Source organism: Ranitomeya imitator, chromosome 1 (genome assembly GCF_032444005.1).
Source record: "Ranitomeya imitator isolate aRanImi1 chromosome 1, aRanImi1.pri, whole genome shotgun sequence".
Taxonomy (NCBI): domain Eukaryota; kingdom Metazoa; phylum Chordata; class Amphibia; order Anura; family Dendrobatidae; genus Ranitomeya; species Ranitomeya imitator.
The window spans coordinates 252915010-252931103 of NC_091282.1; the positions used below are offsets into that span (position 1 = coordinate 252915010).

At 42.7% G+C, this 16094-nt stretch overlaps 1 protein-coding gene across 1 annotated transcript in view; it reads left to right on the forward strand.

The window, feature by feature from the left end:
• KNTC1 (kinetochore associated 1) overlaps positions 1–16094 on the forward strand; it is a 356896-nt gene that overhangs the window by 157823 nt on the left and 182979 nt on the right. Inside the window, exons 28-32 of the mRNA XM_069755662.1 lie at positions 1450–1553; positions 1868–1970; positions 2071–2205; positions 5327–5446; positions 5538–5610. Of these exons, the coding sequence (XP_069611763.1) occupies positions 1450–1553; positions 1868–1970; positions 2071–2205; positions 5327–5446; positions 5538–5610 (535 nt within the window). The remainder of the gene's footprint in view (positions 1–1449; positions 1554–1867; positions 1971–2070; positions 2206–5326; positions 5447–5537; positions 5611–16094) is intronic.

Below are 16094 nucleotides of genomic sequence, written 5' to 3' on the forward strand. Positions count from 1 at the left end.
TTCATCTAGGATCCAGGAACTCGTTAAAAGCTACAGGAAGCGACTAGAGGCTGTTATTTTTGCAAAAGGAGGATCTACTAAATATTAATGTCACTTTTCTGGTGGGGTGCCCATACTTATGCACCTGTCAAATTTTGTTTGAACGCAGATTGCACATTTTCTGTTAGTACAATAAACCTCATTTCAAGGCAGAAACATTACTGTGTCCAACAGTTATTAGATATATGAAACTGAAATAGAGGTTGCAAATAAAACAATTTTTATAAAACATTAAGCTTAAGATTAGTAGGGGTGCCCAAACTTTTTCATATAAGGCTATGTTCACATTGCGTTAGGGCAGTCTGTTTAGCGCATACCGCTACGGACTGCGCTAACGCAATGTCCCAAAAGCGATCGCGTTTGGCGATCCTGCTAGCGCAGACACGCGATCTGCGCTAGCGAGGAACGGACGCTCGGATGCGGTCCGTCCAAAACTAACGGGACATCGCTAGCGCGTGCCGAAAATGGCATGCGCTAACGATGCGCTAGAGATCCGTTGGCACATTGCCGTCAATGGGTGCGCTAACGGATCCGTTGCATGGCGTTAATTGCGACAATTTCACCATGTAACGGAGTCTGCTAGCGTTAACCCATTAACGCACTGTGAACCTAGCCTATCTGTATAAGCGGCTCTAAGATTGAGCTGGGTGCATTGACCTCAAGAATTCTTTTCCCCAGGTACCCTGTGTCTTGCTTTTATTTTATTTTTTTAATTGATTATCTCTTCTTCAAAGGGGAGGGAGGGTGATTTCAACCTAATGTAATGTCAAGAGTGCTGCTCTTGGCCATTGCATTAGATGGAAAGTGGCGCACTGAACTAGCCTTGTCGCCCCTTAATTCACAGGGAACTTTTAGGGTATGTGCACACGATGTGGAAAACGCGGATCCGTAGCGTTTCCGCAGCTGCGGGTACGCAGCTGCGGGTACGCAGCTGCGGGTCCGCAGCAGTTTCCCATGAGCTTACATTACAATGTAAAACCTATGGGAAACAGAAAACGCTGTGCACATGCTATTTAAAAAAAAACGCGCGGAAACGCAGCGGTTTACATTCCGCAGCATGTCACTTTTTTGCGGATTCCTCAGCGGTTTTACAGCTGCTCCTATAGAAAACCGCAGTTGTAAAACCGAAGTGAAATCCGCAGAAAAACCACCGCGATAAATCTGCAGCAAAAACGCAGCGTTTTTGCACTGCAGATTTATCAAATCCGCTGCGGAAAAATCTGCAATGGACCATTATACGTGTGCACATAGCCTTAGAGTTTCCAGGGGTCAGACCCCCACCTTCGTTGATGACATGGCATCCCTTTATGAGATCGGAATACCCCCTTTTAATATATTGTAATCGTTTTAAGAAATTCCAAAATTGTTTATGCACAATCCAATTTTCACCTTCATTTTTTTTCAATACAGTTAATATTCGATGCTGTACTTCAAATTATGTACGGTGCTGTGGTTCCTTGGAGTGATGCCGTTGAGCAGCTGGTAAAGCAGCATCTAGAGATGGATCATCCTAAGTAAGGCAAAAAACCCTATTACAAATATATGCACAATTTTACTTGGTAAAGAAAGGGACTAGCTGAAAAATCAATTAGAGACAGCTTTAGGTGGCCCACACTTGACAAATTTGCTTAGATCCCCATAAAACCCTGTGTTCTGCGGGGTAAAGCTTGTTTAACATTGTGAGATGCATTGCAAAGCGGATCCATCCTATATGTCATGGATCCTTTAAAAATAACACCCCCAAAGGCATTGGATGTAGGACTTCTTTAGTAAATGATTAGTAGGTCACAGCATTTCCCTTTTTAACATATGTGTGCTTTCTTTGTAGAGTAAAATTATTACAAGAAAGCTACAGACTCATGGAGATGAACAAACTTCTACGAGGCTATGGCATAAGAAGTTTTAATTTTTCAAATGATAAACAAATCATGGTAAGACCATCATGTCGGTGTATGTATGTACCTATGCACACTTTTTAGTTAAAAGATTGTTCTTATTCTTACTCTTGTTCGTTTTTTTGTTTTTTTTTAGGGTTTAATCAAATACATCTTAAAACAGGATTCTCCTTCGTCTTTGGAAGATGCTTTAAAGATTGCCCAGATTCATAGACTTCCAACAGTAGAGGTGTATATATTCAGAATTGTGCAGCTAATTTACATCAACAGAGTAAGTTAGATTGCTTTCCTTACAACAATTCTAGAAAAGTATTAACATTATACTTTGGTGACTGATTTTTTATTTTGTTTTTAATATTAAAGTATTGCCAGAAGGTTTTTCTTTTTTTAAGAAAGCTGAAGTTGCTGCAGTCAAGTTAAGATATCTACCCCTTAATACTGCACTATATGTCTTGCTTAACGTCCACATGGAAAATTGATTGCTGTTCCAATTCATTAAGGCCATATATGGTGTAACGATTGGAAACGGAGGCACAGATGTTGAAGTGCACATTTGTTTAATGCAATTTAATTTTTGTGGAACCACAGGACCACTATCCAGGGGGCTTAACTATGCGAGTCCCAGACATCCGTAGCAAGACCCCTCAAACAGGGCCAGGTTGGGATGCCCGAGGGACGCAAGGTGCTACCTCCAATTAGACCCTGATCAAGTGGAAGCTGACCCAGCGAGACAGGCAGGCTGGCGGGAACTGCAGGAGGCGGAGAGCTTAGAAGATGGTAGATGGCTGAAGCGGGCAGCGGCTGTTGGGAACAACTGCACAGGGTACTGGCTTAGTCCAGAGAAATGAAGAGAGACTTGGCATGCACACTGGTGAGGCAAACCGGAGTTAGCAAGGTACTTGCGGAACACAGGCATGCAGGTGCAAGGAACCTGGGAATAGCAACAGGAATCACTTGTTGCTCAAGCACCTCCCTTAGGGCAGAGGTGCCAGAAATAGCAAGAGTCGCTCACATTCTACAATATGTATGTATATAGCAGCCACATAGTATATAGCACAGTGTCTTATGATTTATTCACACTGCGGGGCTGGGATTCACAGGCAGGTCGGCCGCACAGGCGCAGTAAGCGAGACTGCATATGAGGACAGACGGGCAGCGCTCACTGCGCCTGCCCCAGGCATGACAAAAGAGCGCAGGCGCCAGCAGATTTCAAAACGGCGCTGAGGAAGCGGCGCCCGGCGCCGAGAAGACTTGAGTGACGGCTGTGAGGCGTCTGCAGCAGGGGGGAAAAGGCCTGCCATCAGGACTGAAGAAAGGTATTTAGGACAAATTACAAAACGGATTATTTCTGGATTTACAGCACCAATAAATAAAAGAGCCACCTTGTCAGAATGCAGCATTACTGCTGCACAAGGTGGCTATTTTAGTTTCAAACGCCTAGGGGGGTGATTTAATAATCAAATGAGTTGCCAAATGAATTGAAAATCTAATCCAGACATTGACAAGGTTCGAAAAAAAGATTTTTATTTGAAATATTAATTTTCTCCTTTAGACATTGCTTTTGCCAAAGAATGCTCCCTATTCAGCAATTACAGCGTTGCAGACCTTTGGCATTCTAGCAGTTAATTTGCTGTGGTAATCTTGAGAAATTTCACCCCATGCTTCCAGAAGCCCCTCCCACAAGTTGGTTTGGCTTGATGGGCACTTTTTGCGTACCATACGGTCAAACTGCTCCCACAACAGCTCAATGGGTTGGAGATCTGGTGACTGCGCTGGCCACTCCATTACAGATAGAATACCAGCTTCCTGCTTCTTCCCTAAATAGTTCTTGCATAATTTGGAGATGTGCTTTGGGTCATTGTCATGTTGTAGGATGAAACTGGCTCCAATCAAGCACTGTCCACAGGATATGGCATGGCGTTGTAAAATGGAGTGATAGCCTTCCTTATTCAAAATCCCTTTTACCTTGTACAAATCTCCCTCTTTACCAGCGCCAAAGCAACCCCAGACCATCACATTACCTCCACCATGCTTGACAGATTGGGTCATGCACTCTTCCAGCATCTTTTCAGTTGTTCTGCGTCTCACAAAGTTTCTTCTGAGTGATCCAAACACCTCAAACTTGAATTTGTCTGTCCATAACACTTTTTTCCAATCTTCCTTTGTCCAATGTCTGTGTTCTTTTGCCCATATTAATGTTTTCCTTTTATTAGCCAGTCTCAGATATGGTTTTTACTTTGCCACTCTGCCCTCAAGGCCAGCATCCCGGAGTCGCCTCTTCGCTGTAGACGTTGACACTGGCGTTTTGCATGTATATTTAATGAAGCTGCCAGTTGAGGACCTGTGAGGCGTCGATTTCTCAAACTACAGACAATAATGTACTTGTCTTGTTGCTCAGTTGTGCAGCGGGGCCTCCCACTTCTCTTTCTAGTCTGGTTAGAGCCTGTTTGTGCTCTCTTCTGATGGGAATAGTACACACCATTGTAGAAAATCTTCAGTTTCTTGGCAATTTCTTGCATGGAATAGCATTCATTTCTAAGAACAAGAATAGACTGTCAAGTTTCACATGAAAGTTCTTTTTTTCTGGCCATTCTGAGAGTTTAGTGGAACCAGCAAATGTAATGCTCCAGATTCTCAACTAGCTCAAAGGAAGGTCAGGTTTATAGCTTCTCTAATCAGCCAAACTGTTTTCAGCTGTGCTAACATACTTGCACAAGGGTTTTCAAGGGTATGCTAACCATCCATTAGCCTTCTTACACAGTTAGCAAACACAAAGTACCATAAGAACACTGGAGTGATGGTTGTTGGAAATGGGCCTCTATACACCTATGAAGATATTGCATTACAAACCAGACGCTTGCAGCTAAAATAGTCATTTACCACATTAACAATGTATTTCTGAATCATTTAATGTTAGCTTCATTAGGAAAAAACTGTGCTTTTCTTTCAAAAATAAGGAAATTTCTAAGTGACCCTTAACTTTTGAGCGGCAGTGTATATTCATGACAATCTAAATATATAGCAGATTAGCTAATTGTTTACATTTGCTTATATCTGGCTGCAAGTATTTAAAGAGTGATTGTTTTAATTTTTATTTCATATATCAATAATACACATGAAAATAAGCAACTTTGTTATATATCTTATTAGAGAAATCATACATGATAATATCTGAAATCTCAGTAATGGGAAAGTCTGTCTTCACTGAATATAGATTTTACCTCAGAATTGAGAATTTTGATAATGATGGATCAATTTTGGCAGAGAAAGGAGCCTATTTCTCTGATAAGATATATTACAAAGTTGCTTATTTTCATGTACTGTTGATTTTATGATACAAAAATTAAAATGACAGTTACGCTTCAAGCATTCCCAAACTGTTATGTCTGCAGGGGGAGGAATGTCTAAATCTTTTGAAGTCCATTTCTCCTGCTGAAGCAGATGGAACAGTGGAACGCCTGTCTTTGTGGGCAAGAATTGCTTTACAAGAAAATCCTGACAATTCTGAGGAGGTAAAACTGACTAAATGCTACAGATATGATAATTTATTATATGTATATTTTATATCTTTTATATCTTATCTTATTTTTTGTCTTATTGCAGTGCAAGGGAGATCAAAAAATGATAGCGAAAACACTTGTAGATATTCTGAAATTCCATGTGTGTGTTCTGAAAGGTTAGTTGTGTGTATTTCTTACATGTTCATTTGTATAATAATTGCATACTTGATGTTGCTCATTAGGTGTAGCTAGCAACTGCTGTCTACGAACATGTCAGAGTTTTAGTGTGTATATGTATGTGTGCGTGTATGTGTATATATATAAAATAAGAGCGACTAAGTGGCACACAACATATATACCGGGTACACAAATAGGAATCCACTTAGTAGTTTATAGGAAAAAGAAGAATTTGGCACTCCAAAGATCAAATGCAAAAAGTTTATTATAAGGTAAGTCTATAATAGTGCAAAAATATTTTGTAGTTTGATATTAACGTTTCGGCCGTAATGGCCTTCCTCAGAACAAGTTGCTGATAATCAGAGTGTAAAGCTGGTGACAACACAAGAAAAAGACAGCACAAAGATTCATTACCGATGCTTAGGAGAAAGGCACAACCCTTTCTGTCGCCCAGGGAGTTTCCCGGGGTGGGCCGCAGACTTCTATCCTTCAGGAGATGCTTGGCTCGCCTCTGTCGAGGACATTTGGGTCAGATAGGTGATATCTTCAGGACATAAATTAGAATTAATTTTGCACCCCAAGGTAATTCCTTTGAATCCTTCCCCCCAAGGTACCCCTCCCTGAATCAGGTACCCCTCCCTGAATCAGGGTTTGTTCGTGGCCGTTGCCTCTCTTCTATGAACAGGTGTCATCATTCTTGTTCCACCTCAAGCATTTTCCAGGTTTTTATTCAAATGTTTTTGTAGGCCCAAAGAAGATCGGGTCTGTTCTATCCACCCTGGATTACAAGCTGCTTAACAGGAGAGTGCGTCTATGACATTTCAGAATGGAATCCATTCGTTCAATAATGGCTTCCATGGAGTCGCAAGAGTTCCTGAGTGTTTGGTGGATATAAAAGACTCTTAACTCCATGTCTTGATTTTTAATGTCATCAGAGATTCCTTCGGTTCGCGGTACAGGAGAACCACTTTCAGTTCGTCGCTCTTCCTTTCGGTCTGGCACGATCTTCTTAGAGGCCTACTAGTTCGAGTCCAAACAGACAAAGCCACGGTGTTGTCATATGTTAACCAACAGGGAGGAACCCAGAGTTCTTTGGCCATGACCAAAGTCTCCAAGATCCTTCTCTGGGCAGAGAACATGGTTCCAGCAATCTCCACATTGCATATTACTGACGTAAACAATTAGGCTGCCGACTTTCTCAGTTGAGAGGGTCTAGCGACAGGAGAATGGTCTCTGCATCATGACGTCTTTCATCAGATTTGTCTATGGATGTAGATCTCTTAGCCTCCAAGATGAACAGACAAGTTCTGCAGTTCGTCTCCAGGTCCCGGGATCCCCTCGCAATAGGTGTTGATGCCCGATACCCTGGTAACAATTTGCTCTTCTATATCTGTTCCTGGCTCTTCCCCTGCTTCCCAGGCTGTTGAAAAAAATAAGGGAGGAAGAGATGCTGGTCACCCTAATAGCTTCAGATTGTCCCAGGTGGGCCTGTTAAGCAGAGGTCCTCAGTCTACTCACAGACGTCCTCAGTCTACTCACAGACGTCCCTTGGAGACTCCCATACAGACAATATCTGTTTCTCAGGGCTCCATCTTCCACCAGAATTTTTGGTCGCTCGATTTGATGATGTGGCTCTTGAGGCAGTGGTTATAAGAGCGTCCTGGTTCTCTAAATGAGTGATTCAGGTGATGATTCAGGCTTGGAAGCCGGCATAGTCTCTACCTTGAAAGTCTTCATCCGTTGGTGTGAGATGTTATGAAAGGCAATTCAGTACTACAATGGACATAGCGGTCAGAGCACATACAGTGATCTGACAATAACCCAAAATCATAGAACGAGCTCTGAGACGTGGGAACTCTGCAGACCGCAATCCCTAATCCTCTCCAAACAACACTAGAGGCAGCCGTGGATTGCGCCTAACTCTGCCTATGCAACTCGGCACAGCCTGAGAAACTAACTAGCCTGAAGATAGAAAATAAGCCTACCTTGCCTCAGAGAAATACCCCAAAGGAAAAGGCAGCCCCCCACATATAATGACTGTGAGTTAAGATGAAAAGACAAACGTAGAGATGAAATAGATTCAGCAAAGTGAGGCCCGACTTTCTTAACAGATCGAGGATAGAAAAGGTAACTTTGCGGTCTACACAAAACCCTAAAGAACACCACGCAAAGGGGGCAAAAAGACCCTCCGTACCGAACTAACGGCACGGAGGTACACCCTTTGCGTCCCAGAGCTTCCAGCAACAAATTAGACAAGCTGGACAGAAAAAATAGCAAGCAAATAGCAAAGAAGAACTTGGCTATGCAGAGCAGCAGGCCACAGGAATAATCCAGGGAAAAGCAAGTCCAACACTGGAACATTGACAGGAAGCCAGGATCAAAGCATTAGGTGGAGTTAAGTAGAGAAGCACCTAACGACCTCACCAGATCACCTGAGGGAGGAAACTCAGAAGCCGCAGTACCACTTCCCTCCACCAACAGAAGCTCACAGAGAGAATCAGCCGAAGTACCACTTGTGACCACAGGAGGGAGCTCTGCCACAGAATTCACAACAGTGAGACCAATCACACTGCGCCAGTGGTTTTCTCTCTTCAGTCTTTTCTGGCCTTTTTTTTTTTAAATCACGGCTTGATGCAGGTCTAGCTGTCAATTCGCTGAAGGGCCAAGTTTCCGCATTATCCATTCATTTCCACTTAGGCTATGTACACATTAGCGTATCTGTGTGCAGCGTATCATCTGCATGCCAAAACGCATGCAAACACATTGTTACACTGATTTTTTTTTATCCGTATCAGCTTACGCATGACGCAAAAAAAAAAAAACGCTGCATGTGCATGCGTTTTTATGCGTTTTTAGCTTCAATGAGTTTTATTTTGAAACATAATATCAAAAAAATAACAAAACTAAAAAAATCACTCTCCAATGCAAGGGAGCACATATTGTTATTTCAACAATCAAGTATTAACAAGAGGGAAGACAAGGCAGAGGTGGGGGTAGGGTAAAACACAAGGAATCTAGTTACACAAGGGTTATGAATTTACAATAATAATTCCAAAAACTGGTTCATGGTAACCGTTTCTATTATGAAACTAATGACCTCAAAATCATATATAAGTTCAGATTTATTGGGCCTCGGAGGAGTACAAAGGGATTTATTACTTTAATATACAGGGGTCTGATGGATACCTTTTTATTGGTGCATCCGTTAAGGATAAAGGAAAAATGGGTGGCGGCCGTGGGCCCCTTGTCTGAGTCGCAGTGGAAGTCTATATTTCAATACATCCCCAGAGTTTCCCCAAGTGAGGCTAAGAGGGTGTCGCATTTATAACTGGTGTATAGGGTGTACAGGACCCCGGTATGGATGATGAAGGCAGGACTGAGAGGTGACTCAAAATGCCCAAGGTGCGGTGAGGAGGATGCAGATTTGCTACATATGATGTGGTCGTGTGCTCGCCTCCAACCCTTTTGGATAAAGGTGCTTAATTTGATCCAGGATGTGACGGGAGTAAATGTGGTGCGTAACCCGCTGACTTGCCTTCTGGGCTGTATGGATGATATTGCAGCGCCCCAGAGTCCTGGTTCGTTGCAGTAATGTTGTTCTTCCACCAGGGGGAGTGATGTTACGTCTGAAGGCAAAGAAGGAGATCTGCTGTCCAGGTATCACAGCCACACACACACTTCACACGCCAGTCCACCTGGGGGAGCTAAGGGTTCTATCTATTGGGCCACTCCTCACATAGGGTAAAACTGGAGGGTTGGTTAGGAAGTTAGTCAGATCAGGAGGAGGAGAGGAAAGTTCCTGGCTGGGGACCGACGAGGAAAGGTCTCCCGGTCGAGCTGGCTTGGGTGATCCCTGGTCAGATCCAGACTGAAGTCTGAGGAAGAGAGAAGGAAGGACACAGAGCTGCGCCTGCAACCCATGCGGCAGCATCCTAAGAAAGGACACGAAAGGAATTGTGCTGTAGTGAGTGAGAAAAGAAGTCATAGCAACAGGAGTGAAACATCAGAGGGAGACCAGCTATAAGCGGGCTGCCTCCATCTGAAGCGCAGATCCGGTGGCCAGAATACCGAGGGAGTAAAGAGCTCTATGCCGTTACTTCAGAGACTGGCAGGGCAGTTGATTCCAAGTTGGCTGTCCAACCTTTATACCTAAGAAGACACAGTGGCAACTTGTGGGGGTCGGGGCGTCTCTAGTGTCCCTATAAACAAGCCTCAGGCCATCAGTCATACGGGTTTTGTCCTATCCGTACCATCTGGGGGACAGAGAGAGAAGTAACAAAAGTGAGGACCTTATGGTAGCTTATGCAAGTAAGGACCTACTACGTTACTGTGCGCAAGGGGAAGGCTATTGAATTCCTCCTGGATAAGGGGACTCTGGATTTGCCTTCAGACCGTCCAGACTCTGCCTACCCTGTGGTCCCTACTCTGGACTGTGGATGCCGAACCTTCAGTAAAAGGTAAAGAGACTGCAACCTTGTGTCCTCGTTATTCACTGCCGGCTACCTATGGCGTGTGAACCTGCCTGGCTACCATAGCCAAGAAGCTCTTTGGCTTCTACTTATTTTACCTCAGATTCAACTGGGTATTTATGGCGTGATGCCGATTCTATTGCTCATTTAAGAGCTCTCTTTTCCACCTTCTTGTCATCACATACGCTTGCCATACAGTCAGTCCTGCACACATATTTAGGTCTTATCTAGATTGCTTTGGCATATTATTACGGTGCATGGACTCATTACTAGGGAGTATAGGGACCCATTTTATATATCATTTTGGATGTTTTTCATCCTATAATTATTTTTCACACAGGTCTCCCCTATGGCAATGGTTTATATATATGTGTATATGTGGTGCCATTTATATATGTTAAGATTGGTTGCATATATTAATGTAAATGCTTTGGCAGACATATTGTGTGTGAACAGGGGTGTTTTATGTACACTTGATGTGGTTTTAAGTGTTTTTATATGTTTGTGTTGTGGTGATTAATAAAAGTTATTTTTCATACCATGCGGTTGTGCGGGCCTGTATTAGTCAAAGGATAACTTTGAGGATGACCATCTATTTAAATCCCTGAAAGCCCTGGATCAATGGAGTGTAATTCCATTTGAACAAAGTTGCCCTGTTAACTGTTAAGTTGATACCAAGATAAGTTAAATAATACTCTTTGCATATAAACCCAAATTGGGACGCTATATTATTTTCTTCTACTTTTGAGTATTTATAAATAATGCTTCAGATTTATCAATATTTATTTTTTGGCTTGAGATTATCTCAAAATCATGGAGGAGGGAGAACAGGTGGGGGAGTGTAGTATGAGGGCTAATTAACGTTAAAAGGAGATCGTCCGCAAAGAGGCTGGCTTTATGTTACAGGTTCCATTGCAAGTGCAAAAAGGCTTGGGAACAGGGGACAACCTTGCCTAGTTCCTCTCTGAATATTTATTGGAGTGGGATGTGTCAATGGAAGTTTTAAGTAAGCAATGGGCCTATCATATAACAATTTGAGGCACGTGATAAGTTTAGGAGAAAATTCAAATTTACATAAAACCGTAAAGAGATATGACCAAGACACCGTATCGAAAGCTTTTTCAATATCCATGGCTAATAATAGGAGTCGCTTTCGGCGTAAATTGGCTATGTGAATGATATTTAACGCCGGTCTTATGTTATCTGGCACTTGTCTCGTTGGTATAAAGCCAACCTGATCCCAATGAATTAGGATTAACAAAATTCTTCCTTATCTATCAGTTATGACAGATGTAAAGATTTTTAAGTCAATATTTAAAAGAGATATAGGTCTATACTTTTTGTGAGAAGATGGTCTCTCTTGGGTTTAGGGATTACGGTTACATGCGCCACATAAAACTCAGGGGGCATTTGTGAACATTTAAAAGCGAATTACAAAAGCTCTTTATATATGGTATAATCGTCTCACTAAATTTTTTATAATAAATTGCCGTAAGACCATCAGGTCCAGGTGCCTTCCTTTTTTTTTAATTGTGGAAACTATTTCTTCTTCTGAAATATCTAATTGAAGTTGTTGTGCCGTGGATTCAGTAATTTTGGGTAGATGATGATTGTGGAGGAATGAATCTAGTAGTAAAAGAGAGGGAGGTTGCGGAGCGGAGTACAAACTCTGATAATACGCATGGAAAGTATTATGAATGGTGTCAGGGTGGGCTGAAGTCTGTCCATTAGAATCTTTTATGAAAGACATAGTAAGTGACTATTAAGTGACTCTCTCATTCTGAGCTTACGAGCCAACATCTTATTGGATTTATTGGCGTATTTATAGAATGTGGCTTTAGTCCAGGTTAAGGCCCTCTCCGTCTTAGAAGTAAGGATAGCATCTAATTGTAATTACGTATCTTGGATTGGATCTTGTAGTATGAATAAATAAGAAGACACTGCGGAGCTGGGATTCACAGGCAGGGCGTCCGCACAGGCGCAGTCAGCTGGACTGCATATGAGGACTGCATATGAGGACAGATGGGCAGCACTCACTGCGCCTGCCCAAGGCAGGAGAAAAGAGCGCAGGCGCCGGCTCATTTCAAAACAGGGGTGAGGAGGCGGTGCCCGGCGCCAAGAAGATTTGAGTGACGGCTGTGTGGCGTCTGCAGCAGGGGGGAAAGGTATTAAGGACAAATTACAAAACTGATTATTTCGGCAGTTACAGCACCCAGAACTAAAAGAGCCACCTTGTCAGAATGCAGCATTACTGCTGCACAAGGTGGCTCTTTTAGTTAAAAACGCCTTGGGGGGGAGGGGGGGGGTGACCGGTTCCCTTTAATAAGAGTAGTGTTAACATTATCAGCTATTAAAGACTTGTTTAATCTCCATCTATATAGCCGGGATGTAGTTATATTAAATTTGAAAACTGAGACAATCACATCATGGTCTGACCACGAAGAGGGTATGTGACGTGTTTATAAAACTGCTGGAAGCGAGGTAGCTGTTGTCAGATGAAGGTCAATTCGAGTATGTTTTATGTGCTTGGGAAAAGTATGTGTAGCCCCGTGACATCCCATTAAACTCCCTCCAAAGATCTGCTAGATGATTCTCTTTCATGAGGCTAAGAATTTTTTCCCTCTTTGCTTTATCAATATAAAATCGTCTCACGGCACTGCTATCCAAACCCAGGTTTATAGTAAGATTGAAATCGCCACACCAAATTAAGTGATGGAATGAGAGTGTGTTGAGTTTGGATAATATCAACTTTAAAACTGAGAGTTGATCTGATGCTGTAAGATAACTGTTTACAATACAAATATTCTGTAAATAAAAAATCTACCTTCTTGATCTGCATAAGAGCTTACGGGTTGTAACATAAAACTATTCTTAAGAAAAATAGCTACGCCCCTCGTCTTATGAACCCAGGTGGATACAAAAAAGCGAGAGTAGGCAGAATCCAAATACTTCGGGCATGAAGAATTAGAAAAATGTGTGTCCTGGAGACAAATAATATCAGGACTATTTTTTCAATAGTCCAAAAAGGCCTTCTTGCGTTTAAAGGGAGAATTAAAACCTCTAACGTGATAAGACCCTACACATATTTGGATAAATTTGTAATGCTAGATATGCAAATTGCCTCTTCTGAGAAAAAGAGGACTTAAACTCTATAGCGCCATCTGTTGGAAGTAGCGATCCAACAAGTCACAATCAACTCTTTAATGAGTCGTGCAATATGACTTAGGATTAAAGCCAAATCAGTATCTCAATTCGCAGGCACGGTGTTTCGGGCTGTTGGCCCTCGTCAGTGCGAAGCATGAGAACTGATTTGGCTAGATGAGAGGCTCTGGACTGGGGTCTAAGGGGTATCGTTTCTCCTTATGGAGAGTGACATACCATCTCTGGCTTGTCAAGGTAAGGATGCTTATTCGCCGTGCAATGCTCCTCTGGGAAATTAAATATGAAAATTGCCTCTTCTGAGAAAAAGAGGACTTAAACTCTATAGCGCCATCTGTTGGAAGTAGCGATCCTACAAGTCACAATCAACTCTTTAATGAGTCGTGTAATATGACTTAGGATTAAAGCCAAATCAGTATCTCAATTCGCAGACACGGTGTTTCAGGCTGTTGGCCCTCGTCAGTGCGAAGCATGAGAACTGATTTGGCTAGGTGAGAGGCTCTGGACTGGGGTCTAAGGACCAATGCTAGATAATAACTCAGCCCATATATACTTCCCATGGAATTGAAACCCTGAACCAGCATACGTAAGGCAACCTCGATGATGGTGAATACGATGAACATAAATGTTCCTGTGTGGAAACAGTTGGGAAAAAAAACAAGGGGGAGGGTAGACAAAAACACCTGACAAGTAACAAACATTAAATGGACAAAAAGTCAAGTTTGCCTAGTGATCTGGAGCTCCCTATTAACGTGGGCGATCCAAATACCACTATAATGAGGCAACTTGCATTATCCCTGCAGGTAGAGACCCTCTAAATTTCTATAACAGTTAAAACCAGTTTAAGTGAACATAAGAAAATCAAAATATAGTTGGCATATAATATTGTAAACGGATCAAAACAGCCAAGATATGATCAACAAGAGTCATTGGTTATTATTCCCGGTTAACCATCTATGGCCATGTAAACTTACATGGTGCTCAGTAGTGAAAGATGCACCATGGACTGAACAGTAACAGCATATCCAAATTAACTAAGACCTATAGGCTATACCAAGCCCGTGAGAGTCCGTCAGGCACAAAAAGATAGGGTTTCCACCCCAAAAACAGTTATATGCTGATTGGAGAGAGTCAAGTAGGAATTAAATTATGACGTCTTGATCTGTGGACTTGAGTCCATTCTCTCCTAGTGTGAAGGAGAGAATGGTTAATGAAATCAATTATTAAACCTTATATAAGTCAGTTGAGATATGGTGTAGCAAGATGGCTATTGTGTCTTTGAAACTGTCCTGGAAGGAATCTTTGGAATGCAGGAGTGAAGGCACTGGAATACACCAAGACACCATGTTTGGAAATGAAGATTGGAATGGACCAATTACATAGTGACTAGCTGTTCAGAAGTTGTGTGCGCCCCCACCCCCCCACCCCCATTTCCTGCTTTTAGTGTCTTCCTTTGTTCAGAAAATAAAGTTTAGTTGTGCACCATCTTTGGCTGAGAGAGGAGTGTGTATCTGATACATTCTTTGGCCTCTAAGCGTGCACTCAGCTTATATTTGGTCAGGTACTAGCAATCATATAGATCTCACTTTACGGGATCACCCTCACATATTTGGCACCCAATGTTTGGCCATATACTGCTGGCGCCTTGATTGGGAACAGGGGCCTTGGTATACACAATTTATCCTTATTCTCCCATACTCCATTTGAGTTCAGCTCAGCTCCCATTCTCCCACGGTGTTCCTTCTCTGTTTGGGCAGCTGGAGGGATTTTAGGACATCGAGGCTCAGTGTGGATGGAATACGCTGACTCCACACCACCGTCCACTGCTTCCTAGGCCGCCTTGCTGCTACTTTAGCAGCCTCGTCCGCCCTTCTGTTGCCCTCTACCTCCACGAAGTCACCGTTTGTGTGTGCTTTCACCTTGATTATGCCAACCTGAACTTGTAACATCAATGCCTCCATTAATTGTTTCACCAGCTCTGCATTGTTAATGGGCTTGCCAACCGATGTAAGGAACGCTCTGCTTCTCCAAATAGGGCCATAATCATGGGATATTCCCCATCCATAATTTGAATCTGTGTAACTGTTAGCGACTTTACCTGCAGCAGCCTTACATGCCTCAGTGAGTGCTTTCAACTCTGCCTCGTGCACTGACATGTGATCAGTGAGTGGTTCAGCTCGGATTACCTCATGTGAGGATACTACTGCATATCCCGTGTAGAATCGCCCATCCTAGTGGTATCCGGAGCCATCAACAGGAAAAAAATCAAAATCTGCATTAGGAACAGGTTTGTCATGAACATGTGCAAAACCCACTGTCTCCTGACACATCTATTCAGTCATGTTCGTGTGTCACGTCAGAGTACTCTTCATGGACCGACGTGTGGGGGCAGCGGTTCCACATTTATGGTTTCTTGGACCAACAGCATATTCGGTGTAGAACTGGGTCATCCACACAATACTGCAATCCATCCACAAAGTGCTCATGGTCTGGGTTATCTAGTGGGACATTTGCAACATGACTGAAACCCCCATGTGGGATGTTATCTGTACACAGTCATGGTCCTGTTGTAGTTCAACTAGCTGGTCAGGCAGGTTCCACTACCATCCACTTCAAAAATGTGAGGGTGATCCCTTAAAGTGAGATCTATATGATTGCTTGTACCTGACCAAATATAAGCTGTGTGCGCGCTTAGAGGCCAAAGAATGTATCAGATGCACAGACATAGATAGACACTCCTCTCTCAGCCAAAGATGGTGCACAACTAAACTTTATTTTCTGAACAAAGGAAAGATACTAAAAGCAGCAGGAAATAAGGGGGGATCGCCCAACTTATGAACTGCTAGTCACTTTGT